Source organism: Manacus vitellinus, unplaced genomic scaffold (genome assembly GCF_001715985.3).
Source record: "Manacus vitellinus isolate BGI_N305 unplaced genomic scaffold, ASM171598v3 scaffold_11_pilon, whole genome shotgun sequence".
NCBI classification, from domain to species: domain Eukaryota; kingdom Metazoa; phylum Chordata; class Aves; order Passeriformes; family Pipridae; genus Manacus; species Manacus vitellinus.
Genome location: NW_021938895.1, coordinates 11,562,276 through 11,587,108, shown reverse-complemented (window position 1 = coordinate 11,587,108; position 24,833 = coordinate 11,562,276). Strand labels below are relative to the sequence as shown.

Genomic DNA, 24,833 nt, shown 5'->3' with positions numbered 1-24,833 from the left:
ACAATAATTGTAATGAAAAGGGAGATGATAAAAAGAGAGAGTGCAATAACACCCAAGAGAAACAAGTGATGCACAGTACAACTGCTCACTACCCAATGACCAGTACCCAGCCCATACTTAGCAGTGATCAGCCCCCCTCCCCAGCCAACTCCCCCAGGTTTATATGCTGACCATGATGATGTTCTGTGGCATGGAATATCACTTTGGTCAGTTTGGGTCACCTCTTTTGGCTGTGCTCTCTCCCAGCTTCTTGTGCACCTCCTCACTGGCAGAGCATCAGAAAATGAAGAGTCCTTGACTTGGGGTAAACGCTACCTAGCAACAACTAAAACTTGAGTGTGTTATCAATATTATTCTCATTAAATCCAAAACAAAGCACTGTGCCAGCTACTGTCTCAGCTGAAACCACAACACCAATTGTGTCTCGGCCTCAGTAAAAGACCTCTTTACTCATTGCTAGGCTTTTGCAATGAGATTATTACTTGATTATTGCTGACCCTGGAAGGACAGAGATTACATTCTTCAGGTAGGAGTTCTCTGGCAGCTCAGTTTTGAGCCTGGTTAGAATTGCAGCCAGGCAGCAGCACCACATATTTTTAACAAAACTTTTTGTGTGAAACTGGAGCAAAAGGGCCTCTGCATTTCCTCCTGTTTGAGCCTTATACGGCTGAGCGTTGCTTTCATGATTAGTGATAGACTCGTGAAGTCCTCTGGTCTGTATTTATACTACCAAGCTTTTCCTTGTCTGATCATGTCAAGGGCATTCTTGTGATTGTTTTTCTTACTGCCATGATAGTGCCAGATGCTCTGAGGGCTTTTGCTAATCAAGGTAAGCAGAAACAGACTTTGCTGCAGTATACATGGCATCACTTTCCTGGATTTCACCCTGGTGTGATGGGAAATAAGGGAAGGGCAGGCTGTGCTGGAGTTAGATCTCTGCTGACTGCCCAGGGCAACATTGAGTAAAAGGATGTCTCTCCCGTCTCACCTTCTACACCCACTGCAGAAAGTGATTTCACTGGTAAGGCTTGTTAAAAAAACCCAAAAAACCAAACCAAAACAAAAAAACCAACAAAACAAACCAAACAAACAAAAAAACCCCATAGCCCTAATCACAGGACTGACATGAGCATCCCAGTCTCACTCCCTGTGATTTCCATTAGCAGCCATCCTCTGAGTGGTCTCGTGGCTAAATCAGCTGCTGAGCCTCTGGAAAGTGATTTAATGAAAGCATTTTATAGCAATCGAATGAAATGTCAGTTGGATGCCAGCAGCAGGGTTTGCTGTCATGATTAATGAGATATTTAGGCATTTCGTTTTGAAGGAGCTACCTGCAACACAATTTACATCAAAGCTGTTTTTTTCAGATAGGCTTTAATAAATTAATGTTAATGTTGGTTATTTGATTATTCACAACAAATTCATTACAACTGCAGGGTTGCATTTGGGATGAACACATTACGAAGCCTTTCAGAAAGCTCGTATGCAAAAAGGGTTGTGTTCAGAGCATTGCACATTTTCTGATATAAAATGATATAAAAGACAAGGAATGGTTGAAATAGCCTATAATCTTTTGAATGCAAAGATGGCTTGCATATAAAGCTTTTGAAGCTGATATTAAATTATCATCTCTTCAGATAACGGGATATATCTTACCACTAGTAGAAATAGTGAAATCTAATAAATGGAATTATCATCTTACCTCTTTTTTTGTCTAGAGGGTCTTTATTTTTAAGGGAACAGGAATAATAAAGGTATTATAGGAACCGGGGGAAATGGCATTAAACCTTTTCAAACCTCTTGTAGCTACCAGTTGGAAGTTTTACAGCCCTTAACCCTGTGTGTCATTAAAGCTGTGGATATTTCTGCTTAAAGCCCAGCTCCTGCATTAAGTGGGCTCTGCTGTTCCTTCTGCCCCTCTCCCAGGAAATTCCAAGGCAGTGGCTGGTGAGGCAGGTACTGCTTTTTGACCTGGATACTAGTTCTTACAAAGTATCTGGGAATCATTAAGTGAAGCTTTGCTGAAGGGTGGAAACTGAAGGCACCTCCTCACCCAAGGACAGGAACATAATGTTACAATTTCTGCTCCTAAAGAAAAAGGACCACATCTGATCCATTATTTGCTCCAAGCCGCTGTTTTCTGCAAATTGACTGCAGCAGAGTAGAATATTGTGTTTTCTGCTTTCGGCACTACAAGGATGAATAGCTGGAGCATTGGAGATTCAAAGATGGAAAGGCAGTGGCAGCAGCTGAGAGCTAGTAGTTTAACTGGAGGGCAGCCTAGGGGTAGGGACTGGGAGCTGTAGCATCCCTGCATGTGGGGAAAGCAGAGGTATGTCAGGTGTGTTGAGAAAACTGCAATATAATGGACAAAAATAAAGCTTTGGCATTGAAACATTGGCAGATTTTCTAGAAAACAGAAGTGCTAATGATAACACATTTTCGGTTAAGTCTGATGCATTGAACTAATGAGTGGCTGGCTGGGTTTTGTCTCTGAGCTTTAAGCCACAGAGTGGGATGTGGATTTTTTACATATCTGAGGCAATGCAGAGACTAAATGGAATACAGATAATACAAGCTTAAATTCACCTGTTGAAAATCTCTGTACTGTAGAGCAACTTATTTTTTACTGACCTTTAATATTTTAATTTTTTTAGGGTTCTTATGTATGCCTGGGATTTTTATTCTCTGGGAAGTGCTTAGCCCCTGTTTTTCATGGTCTCTGTATGCTTTGCTGCTCAGCTCTTGTGGTTTCCAAGTAGTCATGCGATGTTGGCCTGTTACTAACCTGTCTTCTGCATTGGCTGTGAGCAAGCCTAACAGGCATAACAGACTGTACAGAGAATTGTCATTTATGTGGGACCAGTCACAAGGGTTTGGGTGTGACTTTGTGCAAACTTGTGAATAAACTTTTTGAGTTTGGGGAAGGAGATGCTGCTCAATCTCTAACCTGCCAATACAGTTTCATATTGCTGGGAAGCCATGAAAAGCTGCAAGGGATAAAAGCAAAAAAATTAACAAGGTTTTGTTTTTTTCCTGTTGTTGTTTAAGTGCAGATTGACCATCTTTCATTTTGCCGAAGGAGCTTTCCTGTTGCTGGGGAGTCTCACCTGTGTGGCAAAACATGGCCATTGTCAAGGGAGAGGACAGACCCAGCCCTTTCCTGACATCCTGATGAAATCCTGAATTTAAATGCGCTTTGGCCCCTGTTGGGGAATATTGAACCTAATGAATAAGGTTATGTAAAAGTATAAACCCTAGTAAACCTGAAAAGAGTTGCTTTGCCAAACATTAGGCTTTAAAAAGCCCTTTTCTCTGATTGTCTGGTAGGGCTGGAAAGGATGAAGTCCTTTGTGGCAGTGATGCTGTCACAGCAACCCATCTGCTCGTGCTGCCTCCACGGTTGAAAGAGGGAGGAAGCTTCTAGTGTGTTGCTGTTGAGTATAGGCTGTGCTGAGGTTATCCTTGCTGCACCCTCCTCTGACCCCCGGGGTGCCACAAGGAGCACCAACAAAGCACCACTGCACTGGGGGGCTGCTGTGGGGTGAGTGATGCAGGGAGGGAGAAGAGGCTCTGTAAGCCAAGGGCTTTTAAAGAGCATCTGGACAATGCAAACATGACTGGCACAGAGCCACCTGCCCTTCCTCTCCTTGTTCAGCCCCACTTACTTTCACTTTTGAATAGACAGATTTTACTTTTCATCACTGCTGCTGTCCCTGTACACTCCCGCTCGATCATCGCAGGAGATCAGCCTATTGGAGTGGGTCAAGTGTAGGAATCTGGAGCTGGGCATCACAAACCATATGATGGAGGAGTGGGATTGAAGCAGAGAAATAAAATAGTGAGGATTATTATTTCCCAGATAATTAGGAGTAATAATAAGGACTGATATTTCCCAAATATTTGCTCCCAAACTATCTTCTTTTCCACAGCATATTAATAACTGGGAGACCCTAGAGAAGAAAGGAGGCTAAATGAAATGAGATCTTTTCCTGGTGATTTATAGTACCCTTTTTCTCTTCTTTCCCTCTTGCCTCAGGCAGGGTCTGTTTCTCACAGGGTTCTACCAGCCCCTGGCCCCTCTCTGCCTGGTGGGGCTGGACCTCAGGCAGATATTCTCTTGCTTTGCAGCTGCTGAACCCAGACCCAGAAGAGGATGGGGAAGCAGAACAGCAAGCTGCGCCCTGAGGTGCTCCAGGACCTGCGTGAGAACACCGAGTTCACGGACCATGAGCTGCAGGAGTGGTACAAGGGCTTCCTAAAAGATTGCCCAACGGGACATTTGACTGTAGAAGAGTTCAAAAAAATATATGCAAATTTTTTTCCCTATGGTGACGCGTCGAAGTTTGCGGAACATGTCTTCCGCACCTTTGACACCAACGGTGACGGGACGATTGACTTTAGGGAATTCATCATTGCCCTGAGCGTCACCTCTCGGGGCAAGCTGGAACAGAAACTGAAGTGGGCGTTTAGTATGTACGACCTGGATGGCAACGGGTACATCAGCCGTGGGGAAATGCTAGAAATAGTGCAGGTGAGGCACGATCGCTGTTGTGTGTCTTATTTGTGTTGCTGTAACCTCTTCACCCTGAGACATCTGGACCCGGAGACGAGGAACGTGCTGAGCTGGGTCAGTCCTGCCTCAAGGAGGTTCCTGAGCCTGTGGTCCCCAAAGGGACACTGGTGTCCATGGAGGGACCTATGACATGCAGATGAGAAGGGGCTTGAGACATGAACAGGGCACTTGTGAAGCTGGCCCGCAACCAAAATCCTGTAGCTCTCCCTGGGGATTTCTTAGTGGGGTGTTAATGGGATCAAAAAAACCTAAATTCAAATTCTACTGACCTGATAAATCTCAAAATTATTACTTTGAAACTTCAAATCTGAGTCAATGTGAACTCTGGATGAAAGGCTGTGGCATGTCTTTGTCTCCAGAAGGCAGAGGACACGTAGACCACAGGCTCTAGCGGGGGGTGTGCAAGGCAGAACACCCTGTGGCCCTACCCCACGTGCCTGCCAGGGCTCAGCCTCAGCAGTGGGCTGCTTGGCATCTGCTCTGCAGCTGAAATGTGTTTCTTGTGTACTGCAAGGAGGTAATGCGTCAGGAAGTGCTGTGACATTTGGTCCTCATGGCTGAGGTGGGATAATTTAGGTGGAAGGCTAGGACTGCAGACACTCTAAAGAGGTCTTATCTTTATCTATCTTTATTCACATTCTTGTAAGTCTGAAAATGCATTTCCTTACCCATCCACAAAGAAAAACAGCCCCTATTCCCATAGATACATACATATTCACCATAATCCATATAGCACCCCTCATGCATACATGTAACTGAGTGTGTGATGAGGCCAGCCAAAGAGATGATGGCTTAGCCCAGCTGCAGAAGAGAGAATTATACACCATTGCCTCCTGTATTTTAGCTCAGTTCTGCTCACACATTAATCTAGACCCTGACTTTCAGTTAAACTGATCCGGCGTTTCTTTTGAAGTGCTAATGAATACAGGAAAGAAAAATAAAAAAGCTTCAGTCAGATATTCCCATTTGTTTTGGTTTATAAAGTAAAGTCCTGCAGCTGCCTGCCAGGGTCAGCTGCCTTTTTTTATTGCTACAGGCTTAAATTCTTTTTCTCTATCCTGGTGTTTTATCATTTGGGTCGTGTTTTTCCTATATCTTTTTTTTTCTTTTAAATACTCAGGCAATTTACAAAATGGTTTCATCAGTAATGAAAATGCCAGAGGATGAATCCACTCCTGAGAAGCGAACAGACAAGATCTTCAGACAAATGGACACAAACAATGATGGTAGGATCGCCACTGGCACCTGTTCCTTGGCTCTAGAAATAGAGGTTTTCTAGCCCAGCCTTGGTAGATTATGGTATTTGGGGAGAGGGGGTAGAGGACAGGGATGTCTCTGGCCAGCTCTCTGACTGGCCTCAGTGAGCCTATCTGTCCATGACAAATAGGACGAATAAGTGGGCAGTGAGAAGCAGGTGAGAGACTTTCCCTGCTGGGGGGCTGAGAAGAGAGCAGTCCTTCCCTGATATTTCATGGTTGAATCCCCTTCTGTAAAGGCTCCTCTGAAATTCCCAAGTCCGTTGTCTTTGGATTATTTTCTGTGGGTGTAGCACAAACTAGGCATGAGCGTTTGCTCCCGTTGCCCTTGATAGGTTTGCACTCCAGGGCTTGTAATCTGTAATGTATGTCCTCAAATCAGAAATTCCCTGGGTCTATAGTATTTATTTTCTGTGCATATTCATGGCATGTATACATCTGTATACACGTGAAAAAATACCATCTTATTTGTAGAGAGGTTTTTATTTAAGAGAATTTTGTGGCTGCACTTTGGTGTCTGCTGCTGCAGCCCCAAGGCAAATTTATGGCCTTGCTGAAGTCCTCAAGTATTTTACCTTTGACTTCATCAAAACTAGCACTTCATCCCCTGACTTGATATTCAGGGGGCCCTAAAATAACATGATTAAAGTCTTTTCATTCTGTGGAAAGTAGCAGTGCGTGCAGATGTGCAACAGAGTAGTGGTCACAAAACCTGCTATATATAAACATCCTCCATCTGTTGCATGTTGTTGCTGAAATAAAATCATACTATTCTCAGTAAAATACCAGCCCTGCAAGCCATGCAGTGCCAAGCAATAACATCTGCACATGTGTGCTCTGGTGGCTGGAAATGTTTCTTTTTCCCCTTCTGACTGTTGGGCATTGCAAATAGGTTTTGATTTGTGCTTCACTTAAGAAATACAAGGAGAGGGGCAAACTAATAAATGTCTTAATAGTTAGGAGTACTCTTTTTCAAGCTGATAAAAACACTTGGTTTGGGAACATTAGCCAGAAATTAGGACAGAAGTGTGCCACAGATTTTTGAACTTTTGTAATTTTTGCAAGAGGAAGGCTTGCTCATTAATGGAATCGTAAGATCATTTAGGTTGGAAAAGACCTCTAAAATCGTCAAGTCCAATCACTAACCCAAAAGGACCAAGCCCACCATTGAACCATGTCTCTAAGTGCCACATCTACATGTCTTTTAAATACCTTCAGGGATGGTAACTCTACCACATCCCTGCGCAGTCTGTTCCAATTGTTGACAACCCTTTTGGTGAAGAAACTTTCCTAATATCCAATCGAAACCTTCCCTGGTGCAACTTGAGGCCATTTCCTCTTGTCCTATTGCTTGTTACTTGGGAGAAGAGTTCCTCCCTATTCAGCCTGATTTGAGTGCTGACCACCAAGGTCATTCCTCTTCCATCCCCATGGCAGGCTGGCAGCATCCTGGGACTGGTGAAAACTGGCACAATGAGCTGGTGCATCCCTCCCTTTGGGTGCATTTGGCCAAAAGTGACAGCAGACAACTGTCAAGTACAAGATGTTTGTGCGTGGGTCCTGTCTTGAGCTTAGCAGTTTGGGTTAAGTAAGGATGGCCCTGGGATGTTGTGTGAGGGTAGGGGTAGATTGTGCTGAGTGCGTGCGATAAATGAGAGATCACTGGACATGGTGTTAGGAATGCAACAAATGCTTGTCTCCTCCAGTTCATAGGGAACCTAGTTTCATTTCTCATTAATATTGCTACATCTTATTTCTGCCACTTTTCAGAGTGCTGAAGCAGGAGAGTATTGGTGATAACAATCAAGGCAGAGGCTGCTCACAGGCTCCTTATGGTATCTGTGCAGGGGAGTAGTCCTGAGATCAGGAAAAACCCCAGGATGAGGTCTGAAAAACCAGATCTTTACTCCTTGGTGTACCATACTGTGCTGTGCCATAGCATGGGATTGTTGGAGCCAGGGGATGTCAGGGTGGTTGTTTCTTGTAGTTGCTTCTCATGATTGCTCCTCCAGAGATCACCTTTTCAGACCCTCAGATTGTTACAGGGTCCATCCACTTCAGTGCCTCTGGCCTAAACTGAAGATATATAAACCAGAAGTGCTCAGGAGCAACACATAGCAGTAGGTGGCTCCCTCAAGGTTGGCTTTTCTTGCTGCCCCATGAAACCCATCCTGTTCCTGTACACCCAGCAGGGCACGGCAAGTGGCTTACAGAATCATAGAATAGTTTGAGTTGAAAGGAACCTTTAAAAGTCACCTGGCCCAACCCCACTCCAATGAGCAGGGACATCGTCAGCTGGATCAGGTTGCTCAGAGCCCTGCCCCACCTGACCTTGTAGGTTCTGGAGATGCCATCACTGCTCAGCCCTACATGTCACATCAAACAAGGGGGCAAAGTGTGAATATTTGGAATATTTAGGTTTAAAATGTTGTAGTAACACAAGCATCATTTCGAAGGGTACATGTGTTCAGGTACCATACCTTGGGTTCATGTGTCATGTTATTTGTATGGTCTGGTTCTGAGCAAAAAGCTGCCAAATGATATTAGAACAGTTGGTTTTTTTATTTGGGACTGTCTTTTTAAATAAAAAAATAACAATTATTATTGTGGATTGTTTTGCAGAAGAAAAATGTATTTGGACTTAAAGGCTTGAGTAGGATTTAGCTGCTGTGCATTACGCTAAATTCCCTTAGATGCCTTTGTGATAGATTAGATAGATGTATGTTGCTCTGGTGAGGAGGGATTCTATTAAGCTGCAGTAATGGTGGTGGCAACAACTGAAGTTTTAAGAATTATTTCCATTTGGGTTTTTCTCCCTTTCAGGTAAACTGTCCCTGGAAGAGTTCATCAAAGGTGCCAAGAGCGATCCCTCCATCGTGCGGTTGTTACAGTGTGACCCCAGTAGCGCGAGTCAATTCTGATTAAAGCGGACAGTGTGCTCAGAGAACCTCGGCTTGTGTCCTTCAAGCTTTGCTCGCAAACGGATGCCTTCTCAACCATTCCTCCACACTTCGCGGATAAGATCCCGTTGCCAGATCGTGTGTGTGTGTCCGAGCGAACCAGCCCTCGCTCCCCCCAATAACACCAGTGCAGTTCTCCTTCGGCAGCTCCGTTTCTGCTTCCCTGTAATGTTACAATTCACTCTACACATTTTAAACATTAATCGAAAGGTATGTTTACATGCAGCTACGAGAGAGTTCAATCACTGGTGAGATACCATTTCACTTAGTCTGTAAGAAAGGTGATGTTCTAGTAGTTCCCGAGAAGATGCTAGGTAGGACTTTTACCCAACATAGCAGATGGTAGATAATTTATTTTGCTTCAGAAATTACTATGTTTAAAAAAAAAAAAAAGACAGCGGACTGAAATGGAGTAGAAAGTTTAAAAAAAAAAAAAAAGAAAAAGAAAAAAGGAAAAAAAAAGCAGCTTTCCTGGGCATGGTTCCAATTTTCTTTTTGAGGAAAATTGCTTGCACTTATCTAATGGTCTTTACTTTCTTTTAATATATATATAAATTATATATATATGGTGAAGTAAAATTTTAAATATTTAGGTCATCTATTTAAGGCATAAAATAGAATTCGAGCTTTGTTTCTTCTAGTTGTCTGTGATTTATTCAAATCTTGGAGATTGTTTTTTTGTGATATTTATGCATTAGCAAATTGCTGTTCCAAAAGAAATGCATGACTAGCAGTTTGTGGATATTTCACTCTGTTTAATTCCTGAATGCAATTATTTGTTCATTTTTACTGTCAGTCATTCCAATGTTACTGTATTAACAAAAGACCTGAAAGGAGTTCATCCTCATTTTGTATTTCTCAGTGGAGTCCTACTTTCTGGTGGTTGCTGCGTTAAATGGCTTTTGAGTGCCCCGAGGTGATGTGACTGGCACTGCTGTTCTCGACTTGGCTACACCTCCTCCCTTTTGCTGTTGATATGTTAATAGTCTTGTGCATTCCAGTGTTATTTAATATCTGCCTAATGCCAAGAAATATTAATTGAAATAAAAGACTACTTTTCTTGTCACTGCCTGTCTTGGTCTAACCCATGCAACAAGTTCCTAAAGTTAGGTATTTGGGGAAGGACGAGGCTGGTTCCCTGCCCGACATGTCCCCATCTTATCTGGGACACGTTGCTTTGTAAGTACATAGGGGTTTGGGGAGCCAACTGTTGTCGCTGGGTTAATGCAGTGGTGTTAGTGCCTGTAGGTGCTGCCTGTGGGATCCTGCTCCATTCCAGCTGAATCCCTGTGAAGACTGCAGGAAGGTGACAGCTCAATTTCTGCTGGATGCATAGCTGCTCACGTCAGTGAAGGAAAAGCTGCTGACCTTGCTGGCTGGGCTACTGTGACCATGGTTTTACAAAATAAAACTCTGTTCAGATACCAGGTATGTACTGTTGGAGTAATTTTTGACACTGGTAGCATGGAAGACAGTTTTCCCCACGTTCATCAGGTCTGCAGTTAGCTGCATAAGCCTGTCCTCTCTGCAAAGTAAAGGATCAACAAATTATTTGGCCTGAGCTTAATGTTGAGTATGCAATTAAGGGATTTTTACTGAGTATAATGTTCTAGTAGTAGTTAGATGATAATACTTTAACATTAAAAGAAGGAGAGAGAAATGGTTGCAATATCCAAATGGAAATACACTGTTAAATCAGACTTGGTCTAGAACAAAGACTTGTGTCGGTGCTGCCAAGCAGAAGAGTGTGTTCATTTTCTTCACTGGAAATTCAAATTTGAGCTGTTAAACTGACAGTGCTTTCAACCACAACAGTCTGCTGATGAGGCAACCCTGAAAAGGAGGTTAATCAGAAACCTACCTGCTTTCCCTGGGTGAGCCCAGCAAAAAAAAAGGAAACTATTGAAAAAAAGTAATTCCATGGTTGCCGATAGTCTGTCTCTAACCTTTTTGTGTTCATGCTGGCTGTTTGCTAGAAGGTGCTGGGGTGTTAGAGATGCTGCAGATGTTCTTATTCTAATGGCTCTTCTTGCATGGGCTGGGTAGCAATTGTTTAGATGTGAGTTTGCCACCATGGACTTTATCATCTCTGCATTCAGGAGAGAGTGGAAAAACATCTCTGCCCTTGTCCCAGGGTGGTGCCTCTGAGAGGGACTGCAGCATTTGAATCTTGTTTGTACCATCTTAAAATGAATCAGGCATATTTTCAGTCAGGCATTGCACAATATCCTTTTCTTGGGTACCAAAGATGTAAAAACTGTTTTGCAGTGGGACTTTTGTTGCCTTTTCCACATTTTCCTGACATCTCACCTCTTCTGGTTTCCACTGCTGTCTGTAGCGAATAGCAAGTTTAAGCAGCTGTTTAACAAAGCCCAAACTCTTCTCATTTGAAAAAAAAAATTATCTCCTTGCAGTAGCTCATTTTGACCTTGTTTTTGCAGAGAGAAAGTGAATGAGTCTGAATTTTAGAGGTCAAAAATTTCCCATTTCTTTGATGTTACAATTTTTGCTCTGAAACGGGCCGAGATATCCACAGTGGAGTTTTCTGCAGGCTGTGGTCTGACAAGCCCCTGTGCAGTTGCATGCAGACACTGGGATTTTGTCCTGCTTCACCTGACCCAATTTCTTCTGCCTTTCTCTTTGCCTCTTTAAACTTTCCAGTCCCAAGTTTGTTTTTTTTTTTTTTGGTTGTCCCTCACTGCTTTCACAGGTTTTAAGGAGTTTCTTCTTTTCAGAGTGCAATGGGTCAACCCCATTTCAGACACAGAGAAAGCATGTAAGGTGCTCCCAGCTGGCCTTTCTGGAAGCAAGTGAAGGGAAGATGCTCAGGAAAGGTGGTCATGCATGGCATCCTGGGGTGATGCTCTGAAGCCTAACCAGGCTGAGCCGTTCAAAGGTGGCTTCTGATATAGGGAACCTTTTGATTGCAGACTAGCCAAGTACTGGAAAGGGGTTTATCTGCTGCTGCCAAGCAGCTCTCTTAAATTCAGACCTGCTTCAGAGGCTGAAGTTGTGCATCCACAGTCAGTGGGTAACTTTGATCATCTTGACTGTGCTTGAACAGTCCTTGGAGGATGTCTCTGCGTTCCTGTCTGGTAACAAGGACTCAGAGGGGAAAGCAATTTCCAGACTCCTTCTCCAGGATGTCGTTTGAGTGTTGATACAGGCAGGGTTCAAAACCAATAAAGACATCAATGAAAAGCTAAGAGAGCTTTACTGCTCCTTGAGCTCCCAGGGGTGTCTTTCGTGGAGGGATTGGTGTGTAGAGGGGTTAATCACTTGGGAAATAAAGTCCAAGTGATTAATAGAAAACTTCAACTTGTTAAGAGACTCTGGTGTTTTGGCAAATTGTATGATTAATCAAAAATAGAGTCAACTTAGCATAAGTAGAGTTTGGCACAAAAAACCGTCACCAGTGGGTCCATTTTTACCTTGCTTTATTAAGCTATGTAATTATTTTCTTGCCATGGAGATATCTAGCACTCTGAAAGCCCTGGCTAATTACTACATAAATTCAGGCTTTTCTGTATGAATTGCAGGTCTTGTTAAGCTAATTCAGAATTATGTCATTGCCTTTCAAATTAAGTTAAATCCTGTGTCTGGTTGCACCCTAACTCTGGGTGACGGAGGTGCTTTGGTTCTGTCTTGTGTTTCTCCCTTGCCAAATTTTCATTGGCCCTTTGTTTTTAAATAAGGCCCTTTGCAATGTATTTTTAGCATAAGCCTCTGAGTAATAAACTCCTGTTCTTCCTGTGAAGAACAACGTGAGCATTTCTGGAGCCACAGGGCAGATGGTCTCCATGGATAGTCCCCGATCCATTATGCAGGGCACCCTTTATTCATATTCGAAGGTTAAGAACAGCCATCGACTTTAATGGTCCAGTGGGCAGACTGGCATTTTGAGCTCCCTTGGTTGCACCGTGGCAAATACATTGCTGATGAACCCGATAATTGCTGTTATCTCTTTTGGGAGGAGAGATGCTTTATTGAAAAGTAGGAATAGAGTGGGAGAAAGACAGCAGAGCGTCTCTCTGTGTAGAAGCTTTGGAGACACTGCCGTCACTGGGAGCAGTGTCCCTTGCAAGCAGACCTTACCTGTTGCCCACCTGTATCAAGTGTGATGGTTTGGATGCAGACACACTTCTGAACACTCTTCCATGATCACTGTGGTTAAAGGGCACCCACTGTGTCACCAGAGGGTCGTGTTAATCCCATGTCACACAAGTCAGAAACCACTGGCCCGAAGGTGGCATGGAGCTGTCCCAGTAGCAGCCTGGTGTCTTCAGGGATGGGGGGGCAAGGCCATAACCACCAGTTGGGCAGGTTATTTTAAGAGGTAAACAGCAGGCTGGCTCTTCCTGATGGAGGAACAATTTATCCCAAACAAGATCTTTACTGGTTGGGCTGTCACTAGAGGGAATTGCCCCTCACCTGAAGGTGAGAAGCAAGGTCCCCTCCTTGCTCCTCTCCACACGCTTTCCTACACCTTGGTGTTTGTTGCTGCTGGGGCTTGGGTGGGTCAAGACTGACACCATGGATCATCCTCAGCTCCTTCAAACCCACCCTACCTGTAAGGCTGTAGCTCTGAACTCATCTTTGGTGTCTTCTCTGCCTTGTACCTGGCACTGGGAGCTGCATCACTAAATCTTTGGGCACTGTCAGCTCACAGCTGTGCTCCCAGGGCTCCCACCCCATCACATTTTTACTTTTCCAACCAGTGCAACTGTTTTGCCTGGGACCTTGGCAGCTTCTTTTGCCTTAACTTTTTTTTCTTCTGCCTAAAATGTTCCAAGCAGCAGTATGGAACTTGGTGCAGAAGGCAAGTCATAACTTGACACAGTCGATCTCAGATATATTATAGCAAATATGACAAATTACATCCCGGGTTGTTTGCCTCTGCATTCCTGCTCCTGTCACCAGGCCATTCTGCAGGTATTGAGGTGTAAGATATTTAGAAGGTGTGTAGATAGTGGCCTTTGCAGTGTTGGGCTAATTGTTGGACTCTGTGATCCTAGAAGTCTTTTCTAACCTGATGATTGCATGATATACTGTGAGTCTGAAATCCCAGCCCTGTGGCCTTGCATGGTTCTGCTCTAGCCTGTCCTCACTGACAAGAGCAGCCATGTATTTTTTCTAGGTACTAAAGTACCTCTAATGCCTTCCTTGACTTGTTTGCCAAAAAAGATGCAAACTGCCGTGTCTCTCTGGTATCTTCATTTTGGGTTCATGCAAGAAGAAACACCTTCTTCCTGTGTGGGGTTTGGGTTATAGCCAGTCCTGTGCTGAGCCTGCACCCGTGGTTGAGAACTCCAGAAGAGGTATCTGGCAGGCAGTCTCTCCTTGTCATGTCTGCAGGACCCTCATTGCTTCCGAGAACTTTTCTACTGCATCTTTGCTTTGGCAATGCCTGCAGGGACAGCCACCCTATGTGACCATGAGATCCCCTGCTGTGGATCTGTGGAGCAGGGCTGGGATGTTCCTCACCCAGGTCTTAAACCAAACATTTGAATAACGGGCAAGCATCCAACAAGAGAAGTTGAGCTTGTTTGTAGAAACGCTGAGGTGCCCAGGCTCAGAGGAGAGTGTCAGCTACCTCATATCATTAGGATATTGGCCCATCCCCTCTTATGGAGAAACAAAAATGGTACAGACAATCCTCTGCCCAAAGTTGGAATTTGTCTTCCATTTGGGCTGTTTCTTCATGAACAAGATGTCTTTTTGAGGAGTTTTTAAAGTGTTTTGGGAGCAGCGAGGGAAAATGCCATGTTCTGAGCATCACAGCATGGAGCTGGGGAGTGTCATCCTCTCAGGGACACTGTGAGCCCTCATTTGCTGCAGCCAGCAGGAGCAGCAGGGTTCCCATCTCCAGCTCCCCCAGGATTGCTGTGGGGACCATTGCTCTCCCCTCTAGTGCAAAAGTGCAGTGGCAAAATAGTGGTAGGAGAAGAGATTCCCTCTCCTCCCACCAGACCCAGCTGGTGTGAGTAAACACCCTACTCCTGGGGCTGCAGCAATGACTGAACACATATATTTTTCCTCTTTATTCTTTTTTTCAATATTTTTCTGGACCATTTTCAGGGCAAATTTCACTGCTGAGCAGATGCCATGGGCAGCAGGTGCAATGCTGGCAGCTGGTTCCTCAGGGAAGAGGTGAGTGCAACGACTGCCTTAATATGCCATTGATGATGAGGAACAAAACATGAACATTGCACACACTTTTCCTTGGTGAAAATAAAATAAAGTCAGCTAATTTCAATGTTAGTGTTGCACAACCATTGTTATTCCTTTGCTGCTTTCCTGATGAATTATTAATACTTGGAAGGTCCATGATAAGCAGGCTCGATGTCTGCTGGAGGAGATGGTGTCACCACTGTGTGAGTCTGGTGACACCGAGGAGCAAGGCTGCCTGCACGTTGTGGATAGTACTGATGGCCTAGAAATGGGTTGCAGGTGCCAGAGTCCCCCCACACTGTACCATCCTCCATCTCACCAGCATCATGTGCGGTGACACCCAAGTGATCTCCTGCTGCCAGACACCCTGGCCACACTGGGGAAATGTGGTCTTTGGGGAAACCGGCTTTGGTAGCCCCCTGTGCCCCACCTGGGGAGCCTTGTGGGCTAAAGATAATCATGTGTAAGAAAAGAACTTCATTTTTAAGCAGGAATGGCTTAAGTCAGCTTAAAAGCAGCTGTTGAACCCTTCTGAGCTACTTGGCAGGGGATTCCACATCCACTTCTCACTGAGCTGCTGGTGCTATCAGCCACCCTTCAGACATGCCACCAATAGTCCTCTGTGGGACCTGCTGACAGCTGCATTGAATAGCATAGCTATTCAGGCAGGCCCCTGTGAGGTTCAAGCTCTCCCGTGAGGATCTCAAAGTCCTTTGGGACCAAGACATCAAGGGCCACATTGGTGAAACCTGGAGGACAGCTTGCCAACTCCAAATCTGCCCAGACCTTTAATAACTGCCACCACTGCTGCTGGAAACTATTTAAAAAAAAAAAGAATAGGGAAAAGAGATTTTTTTTTTCCTTTTTTTCCTTCAGTGTGATGCTTTGCTGTGATGCCTGTGAAGGGAGATGCTGGCCACCCTGACTGCACCTCCATGTGGCCCTTCCTGTGCCCACCTCATGGTACTCAAGGTGATGCTTTCCAGACAGCAGAGGTCAGGGACACCTCAGTTACTGTGACAACACACAAAAAGGAGCCAGGAGTTTAATTTTTTTTTTCTTTCAAAGCAAAGCAACTTGCTTGAAGAAAAACACTTTCTATTTTGGGTGACTTTGCAGCCCCCCCATGTTCACCTTCTCTGCACAGTTCACAGCATTCATGATGGACAGGATGCTTGAATGGGACAAAATATCCCTGCCAGCAGCACGAGTGAAACCATACATGGGATGGCCCAGTGAGGAGGCAATGGAAGGGACCAAAGTCCTCTTTTTCTCTGCTCTGTTCTAGCAATAAGTTTTTCTCAAGGCACTTGTGCTTTGCACTGCCCTGCAATTTTGGTGGAGTTTGACTGAGAATACAGGGAAAGGGACAAAAGGGACTGTGAAGGACAATTATAATGGATTTTCATATTCTGGTAGCTGATTCTCAAGGCTCACAGACCATTATTCTTCCATCAGCCAGCAAGGTGTGTGCTGTTTCTTGCATTTTCACCATCGTTCTTCTAGTTTTAATTTCTTCTGTGCCAGCTGCTTTTGTTAAACTTCTTCCACCCAGCTACAAGTTTCAGTGCTTTTATGTGGTATGTGTTTTTAAACTTCCTTTTCACGCTTGAGCCAGCACCAATTGACGGTGACTCCTCCAGCAGCCCATGCTTGCTTGGTTTGGGTGTCCCACAAATCTCAGCAAGTCTTCTCACAGCTGAACCTGTGGGCAAGCAGCAGGAACTGGTGGCAGCCACATGTTTTTCCAGAAAGATCTCCTGCTCCTGGGTTTCCTGAAGAAGATTTTGCAACCAGAACCTTTCGCACAAATGCGAAGTTCAGCAGCAGCATTTAGAAACAAGGGAGGGGTGAGTAGGCATGAGAAAGAGGATGGGACTTGCAGTGGGAGCTGAGCCTGTGGTGGGGTGTGTGGACATGCTGGCAGATCACCCATAGAGGATTTAACACCATTAAGCAAGGGGACTTTCTTGAAAGTGTCCACCAGCTGATACCACCAGCAGAGCATGAAGCTGATAGCACTGGCAATGTGGTTCCTTTCTGCATTGCTTTATACTCACAAGCACTTTCCTAGTGATAAAGCTAAATATCCTGCCTCTGAGTTTTCCTTGTTCTTCCCTGGGATGAGCAATTCCTATCTCTGTCCTAAAGCATGAATCACTTCAAAATCTTCACCTCCATCAGCACCACAGCTCTATCTTAAAGACCTTTTCTGAAGCAAGACTTCTAGTCGATTCCCTCCTCAGTAATGTGATTTAAATAACCCTTCAATCACTAGTCATTTCCACACCTTGTGGCAATAAAGACAAATTAGCACCTTAAATGAGAGAAAGGTCCTTCTAGGAAATGGATTTAATTTCTAATGGGTTTTTGAGAAGCGGCTGCCAAGCTTCAATCAGTCGGTTCCTCTGCTGCGGATGTGTGAAGGAAAAGGGCACAAAGAGGAAAAAATGGCGCATCCCTGTGTTGTGCATGACATTCATATAGAAAACCAGTTTCTGAGTGCTGGAGGAGGTAGCTGGGGGGCTACCTGGGTGTTGAAGTCATCCCTGCCTGCATCCTGCCTTCACCTGCACCGGAAGCTCACAGCCACAGTGAGTGGGTTTTTCTGGATTGCCCAGCATCCTCTGAGATTTCAGTGCTTAATCAAAAGGTAGTCGGGAACAAGCCCCAAAGGGTGAGGTATACTGCTGGTGTGTAGCCAACTGCATCATTGAACAGTGGTGAGATTTACCCTCCACCTTGCCTTCAGGTCATGCCTTTTCCTTAAAAATATGGGGAAATTATTTTTAATGTAAAAACACAAACCCAACAAACACAACACCGAATTATTATTAGTATTTTTTTTAATGAGTCCAGGGCATAGTTTGAGGAACTCCAAACCAGTAAGCCCAATGTCTGAACCAGAAAAAAAAATTGATAGAAGCTATAGCAAAGCTGTAAGTTATTGCAGATGCTAGGATAAGTGTGATGTATAAAGGGAAGAGATAAAATAGGCTTTTACAAGTGGAAGTTGTGCCTGATAAATCTGTGGTCTCTGCAGGAATGAAGAGGTGACACATTCTTAAATGGTCTGAAAAGGGATGGATAGATAGACAAATAGATAGAGTGAGATGAAGTTTGCTGGTGATACAGGATTGTTTAGGATAATTAGAGATTATGCTAAGTATTGCAGAAGTTTTTCTCGCTATTGATAATGAATGAGGTAATAAAGCTACCCATTATCTAAAGCTTAGTTAAGTCACCTTATACTAACTACAAGGGAAAAAAAGGAGTCTAAAAAACAGTACTTTTAACTACTCATACACTTTGAGGTCCAAATTAATATGATATTGGGATTACTTTGGACAGAAGTCTAAAAATATCAGCTCAGTGCTCACCTTACAAACTTTTGGGCAGTCTTGTGGTAAGGATGTTACTGACTGGGTAAATGGTTCCCCAAGCACCGCACACATCATGTGTGGGTACAAGAGCCTCCAAAACCTCCCTCTCTGCTCTGGCACAGTGTGTCCTCCCTGTGCAGTCTGTGTGACTGTGTGTGCCCTTAGCCCCTTGCTAGACAATTTAAACTTTGAAGCTCTTTGCATGGCAGCTGGTACCCAGCTAAATCATGTACAGTGTCAGCCATACCCGTGTAGACCAACAGCAAATGGCTTCACAGCTGCCTAATGCGGGCAGGGAACATTATGATCAGCTCCTCTTGACCCTGCAGCTAATGCAGGCCAGTGAATCTACCTTGGTAATTTGTGTACCAGGATTGTACCTTTGGCCTGAGGCTGGAGATGATGCTTAACATCTGCCACTGGACTCCTGAGAGTGACGTCAATACTCTTTTGTCCTGAGTCTGGTACCAGTTCAGCTGCATCCATCTCTCCCAAAGGTAAATTATACTTTATTGCATGATATTGCTCAGGACAGAAAAAACCTCTCATTAGGCACCAGCAATTCAGCACTTAACACTCATAGTAATAGGAGCTTGATCGGAGCAGCTTGTTGTCCCTTTCCACTTTGTCTTTCCTTTTCCCCTTTCTGCCTGTGCAGGCTCTCAGAAAGCACAGAGGGATTGGCAGAATGGCAGAGGATGTTTGCAAAGTGTCCTTGGGCATTACTGGGGACAGTAGTGGGAAGCCAGGCCAGCAGAGATGTGCTCTGCCTTGCTGCTTCCCCACTGGTATCCTCTGCCAAAGCAGGGTGGTTTTCTCAGGAGACAACATCAGCAGGAGAAACTCAGGGCCTCTCCTAGGGCATGTCTTGGGGTGCCTCCAAGCCTCAATTTACACCCAGACTAAGCTGTCCAGCCCTGGGTATGGGGTGACCTCCACTTCCCACATGCAATGCAAGGCACTGTAAGACTTTTCTCTCCAGCCCTCCTTGAGCCATGAGGTGCTTGTGTGGTTTTGAAAGTGGGCATGGGCAGGAGTGCAGGGAGCTGGGCACAGCTGAGCTCATCTCCTGCAGAGGTTTTTAGGGAGCCCTCACTGTACCAACCTGTCCTCATCTCTCAGCTGTAGACACTCCAGGGAGTCTCTCTGCTGTGTCCCACAAACCCCTGGACTTGCTGGCAATGGGCAGAAGGACACTGAGAGCTGCTGGCAACCCACCTGGAGGGAGGCATCCTGGGCAGGCTACGCTGGGCCTTTCTGCTCTGACCTCTTCCCTTCCTACTATCTTCCCCCCAGCTCACAAGCCCAAGATTTAAGGAATTATGTTTTCCCTGCAAGCCCTGTTTCCTTCTCAGCTTGCCCCAATGATGGTCAATTTATTTGCCGATAATACAGAAATTTCCTCTCTCCTCCCAAAAATGAAATGTGCGGGCAGTAACCACAGCCTTGGGAAGGCCTTGGAGCTGAAGGCCTTAGACTGCTGAGGAGCAGGTGGCTGCAGACGCGACTCCCAGTTTGGGGATGCAGGAGGGTGTGGGAGAAACAAGGCCCTAGCGCGGGATGCTGCTGCCATCTAGCCATGCCCTGCCTGCTCAGCCCTCACCCAGGCGACCTTCTTCGGCTATTTTCTGTGCAAGTTTCTACTCCTCGGCATCTTTCTTCTTCTGATCCATCAAGGAGAAGGTATCTTTTAAGGTCTCTTTGTTTAACCTACCCTTTCCAGGACTGCTGCCACAGCTGCTGCAGGGCCGGGGCATGCATCAGCTCTGAGGTCACATGAGAGCAGGACATGCTGGTTGCTCTCCCCTGCTCCCCATGGGTATCTATCCAGCTTGCTTGGTTCCTTCCACTGAGTGAGAATCACCTCTCCTAGGGGAAGACACCTTTCATGCCCTGATGCTGGCATGGATATTGGATTCAGCAGCTCTCCCACCACCCTGCTCAGTGTCCTAAACCTGAGGCTGGGAGTGGGTCTCTGATGCCATTTGCTCCCTGCAACGTCTGTACCTCTCGACTGACCCAGGAGGAGAAGCAAACGGCGATCAGCATATTCAGCTGGGGACACATGAAAACTGCTTTAAGAACATGAGAGGCCACCTTAAAAGGGTCAGGGCTCCCGGGTGAGGAACCTTCTTCACCCCATGGAGAAGGATGAGGTTCTTTCCTGTGCTCCAACAGCCTCACTGTGGCTTTGGTTTAGCATCCATCACCAGTTCTTCCCCCCTGCTTTTTCACTTTTTTGAGGCAGGAGCAGGTCCTCTCCCCTCAGCAGCTCCTCAGAGGCTGCTGCCCAGTTTAGATCCATTTTAGCACTGGCGAACAGGCCCCTCACCAAGCAGAGCCCCACAAGAGGGAAGGCAGCCAAGGAGCTGGTAAGTATTGGCAAAACCCATTGCTGGATTGAGGGGACTGTGCTGCAGGGCTCAGCCCCACTAATGGCACTGCCAGACCTACTGGGGAGCAGGATAAGGACAAGAGCACTGGGATTGGAAGTGACTTCAGGAGATCTCTAGGCCAAGCTCCTACTCCAAGCAGGATCAGTTGCAAGATCAGCCCATGGTTGCTCAAGACTTTGACCCATCAGGTTTCAAAAGCCTCCAGAGATGGAGCCCGGCCAACCCCACCAGTCCTGGTTGTCCCCATGAAGCAAGTTTCTCCCTGCACCCTGTCTGACACCCTGGTTCCAGCTTGGGTCCACTGGCACTTGACATCGGCAGTCCTGCAAAGCTGCTCTACAGAAGATGGCATAAATTGGTTCCATGCACTTACTCCAATAAAAAAACCCTGACAACAGCAAACCTAAATTAACCCCAGGAGCGAGAGAGGAGAATAGAAAACATCACAGAAATAGCTACTGAAAGAGCCAAGACTCAGACTGGGCTCCAAGCGGGAAGCTGGAAGCTGACAGGACATTTGAGGTAACAGCCTTAATAAATAATTTAAAAAACCCTAACTCTTTTTGAAGTTTTCTGTGTATTAAAAACCTCAAACCCTCTGTTTTCCATCTCTGTGAATGGATGGGATGAGAGCTTTGTTTGGTTGGGGTTTCTTTGAGCTGTGCAATAGCTTAATTATTACTTTGTACATACTTTTCCCTTGTACTTTCTTATTTGCATTTGTTCTCTCTAATAACATCTCACTCATACTGCGGTCTAACATTGGGAGTGTGGGATTCATTTGAAAGCTTTCCATTTTGCTCCTTTCTTCCACCCTCCCCCGCTCTGAGACAGGGTTTCTTTGATGCTTTTTTTTTGAGCTGAGCTCCATCTTGTGGGCATTCTCTTGTCCTTAGAGGATCTCCTTTGGCCTGGGTCAGAGAAACATCACCCATTTTGCTTGCAATCAAGGATAACTATAGAATCAATCAAAAAATATAAAATGGTTTGGGTAGGAAGGGACCTTAAAACTATTTCCAGCCCTCCTACCCTGGGCAGAGACACCTTCCACTAGACCAGGCTGTTCAAATTCCCCACTGTAGGGTGAAACCCAAATGGCAGAAGCAGATGAGTGTTTCTGCATAGCACTTGCTTCCTGGAGAGTTTGGGAGCCATCCTGGCAGGGTACAGGAGGAATCTCCCTCCCCTGAATCAGCAGTCTCTGGCAAGTTGGATTTTCTTTTGCTTTTCACTTCAGTAAGATGCTTTAATGGTTTAATGCGAGTTTTGACTGCAGGAAAGTGGGAAAATCATTGCTGAGAAATATTTATTGAACTCTTATGGTGAAATGCTGTTGCTTCTGATGAACTATAGTTAGCAGCAAGTGACTGGAGTTCTTAAACAGGCTTTTTTTTTTCTTTAATTTATGAACATAATAGATAATTCTATTCTTATCCTCACAGTAAGGGCAGCAGCACCTCTGTTTTCTTACTGAAAACTGCATCCACGTTATCCCATTCAAGCACTGCAATCCTCTTCTTTGCAAGATTGTCAGTGTCTTTTCCTTCACAGCTAGTGAGCTTAGTAGCCAAATATAAAATGGTGATGCTTAAGCCCACTGAATGTCCAGATCCTGTTCTTCTCACAAGGTAGGGAACAGCCATTTAAGGACAGATGAAATAATACTTGTGATTGCAAAATACTTTGGGAATTCTTTGTACTGAGTTACTGCAGTTGCCCTTCCTCAGCTCATATGCAGTGCTTGCTGAGTTCTCAAGCTACATATTCTGACTCTCCACTTCCCTAGCAATGATAAGGTGTTGGTAGACACCCAGCTGGAAGCACTGGTCTGAAAGTGTCTCTGCCTTTCCTTCCTTCCTTGAATTGCTGCACAGCCTGTCTTTGGCTGCTTTCTGGACTGGAACATGGCAGTTGGCTCAGTACCACAAAAGCAGGGTGAACCAATTAGTCCTTTGCAAAGCACTCTGAGAGCATGAATTGAAGAGACTATAACTGGAAGGCATTTCTTTTTTGTGGGAATACTGTGGGTGAGACTGGGACCAGCTCCCTAAAGTGAGTAGAAAAGGAAGGGTTGAATTCAGCATGCTAATACTTTTGTCTTTAGGCACAGACTAACAAATGGAGGCAAATTGTTGCTGCAGTATAAGCATAAAGAAACACATGCAAATAAGGGTCTAATATTTATTGGACTGTAGGGATATTTGCAAGACTACATGGACACACGCAAGACTGCAGTGTGCTCCCCTGAGGGAGCTCCCATCCTTTGCCAGTAATACTCATGGCTTCTCCTTACTGAAATGGAGGGAACTCGGGGGCCAGTGTTGTTCATGCACAACGCACTCACCTTCACGTTAGCCCTTGGACTCACTGTAAAGGGCAACATATTGGTGGTCATGCCCCTCTGGATGGTCCTCATCACCCTTCCAAAAGTGGCACCACTGTGGTTTAACTGCTCTAAACAACTTCTGTACTGAGGACTACAAATCAGCTCAATAGCAACAGCAATAGCAATAGCTTGCCAAAATGTAAGTCCCAGCCCCGTATATGCTCCCTGTTCTCAATGTACTTTCAGGGTAGTCAAATACAGTGTTTTAACTACTAAAGACAAATTTGAACTGGAGGCATTTGTGACATGGGTACTGAAACTGCCTTCAAACTGTAAAGAAAACCAGGTGACGCATGTCAAAACCAGGGACACTTCTACAAAGCAAGTTATTTCTTTTGGTACTGCTCAGTGCTTCTTCCAAGAGAAAATGAAAAATAATTATTCCAATGATTGATGATCCTTTACTTTTTGTCAATTAAATAACATTTAAATTCATCAATTAAATAACAATTCATCTAAGCTCCTCTTGCAATACTTGTGGATAATGATTTTTTTATTTTTTTGTGGAAGAGGGTTGGTTTTGCCCTGGAAAGCAAGCTGTCCACTTCAATATTACTACAAATTGGTGCTGTGTTTAGGTATTTAAATGATAGTACTTTCTTGGTATGAGGTCTATGACAGAAGAGCTCTCTCCAGCGCCAGGCTCGTTCCTGAAGCTCCAGCTCCTGAAGGTGGAGCTGTGGGGTCCTGGCTCAGTGCTGCTCACAGCTCTTTGTTTCTCTGCTGGTGAAAGTGAGGCAGACTTGACTCTTCCAAGGGGAATCCTTCACTGACACTTTTTCTGCAAGGCCTGCGTTGTAGCCTACAAGTTAGCAGCTTAAAAATTAAAATGTGAATGAAATGCTTATTCAACGAGACAAGGAAAATCTGCCCCACAGTACACTGCCATCAGCAACTTCTCCCCTCATCCCTTAGTTTCTCTCAGTCTGTTTCAGTATTCTTCAATCTCTCCTTAAAACATTCCCACCTTTGATTTTCCATCTGGTGTAATTTCAGAGGATCAGTGTTTCTCAACTTTTTTGGTGTATGAAACTACATTTGCACCAAAGGATGTCAGGTGAATGTATAGCCACATGGGGAGTCACATAAGGTCTCAGCTTGATCTGTTTTAGAGCTCAAGTTACTTCACTGCTCAGAAAAGAGGAATGTGGTGATGAGAAGCCACCTCAGCAAATGTCTTGGTATTTGCCTTAAATATCACTCCTTTTTTGAGTGATCCCAAGAAAACCAACACCATCATCAACAGTGCCAGGGAGTGGAGTAAGTTCCAGCCTCAGCAGGAGCAGGAACTCCACAGTCCCTGCAAATGGGCCAGCAAAGCCCCGAGTGAGACAGACAGCAGCATACAGAGCAAAGTTAGCATGGAGTGAACTGAAAGGCTATTCTTGGCTCCAGCTTTAATATTTGTTAAGCTAATTGTATCAGACAGATGCAGCTGATCTCAATTTTTCTGGCATACAGCTCCTCCCTTCCTCCTTATAAGACAAGCTTGCCCCAAGGAGGAATAATTAAGATGTGCAGTTAGAACAACTGGAGCAAAGGCTTTAATGGCCCAAAGGGCCATCAAAGGGAGGTCAAACTAAACCATGAGCTCATTGCTTACTTTTGTTACATCTTTGCTGTCCTATACGGCGCTTGCTCCAGCTTCCAGTAGGAAATGTATTTCCCTAGTGGGGAGCATAGGGAATTCCCACAGTCACCCTAT

At 44.9% G+C, this 24,833-nt stretch overlaps 1 protein-coding gene across 2 annotated transcripts in view; it reads left to right on the top strand.

The window, feature by feature from the left end:
• The window catches only part of HPCAL1 (hippocalcin like 1), an 80,140-nt gene extending 70,282 nt beyond the window's left edge, over positions 1-9,858 (top strand). For both annotated transcript variants that reach the window (XM_008932699.3, XM_029965829.1), the window contains exons 3-5: positions 4,132-4,534; positions 5,697-5,802; positions 8,656-9,858. In XM_008932699.3, coding sequence (XP_008930947.1) covers positions 4,157-4,534; positions 5,697-5,802; positions 8,656-8,753 — 582 coding nt within the window. In that variant the 5' untranslated portion in view covers positions 4,132-4,156 and the 3' untranslated portion in view covers positions 8,754-9,858. The remainder of the gene's footprint in view (positions 1-4,131; positions 4,535-5,696; positions 5,803-8,655) is intronic.
• Positions 9,859-24,833: the final 14,975 nt, after the last annotated feature.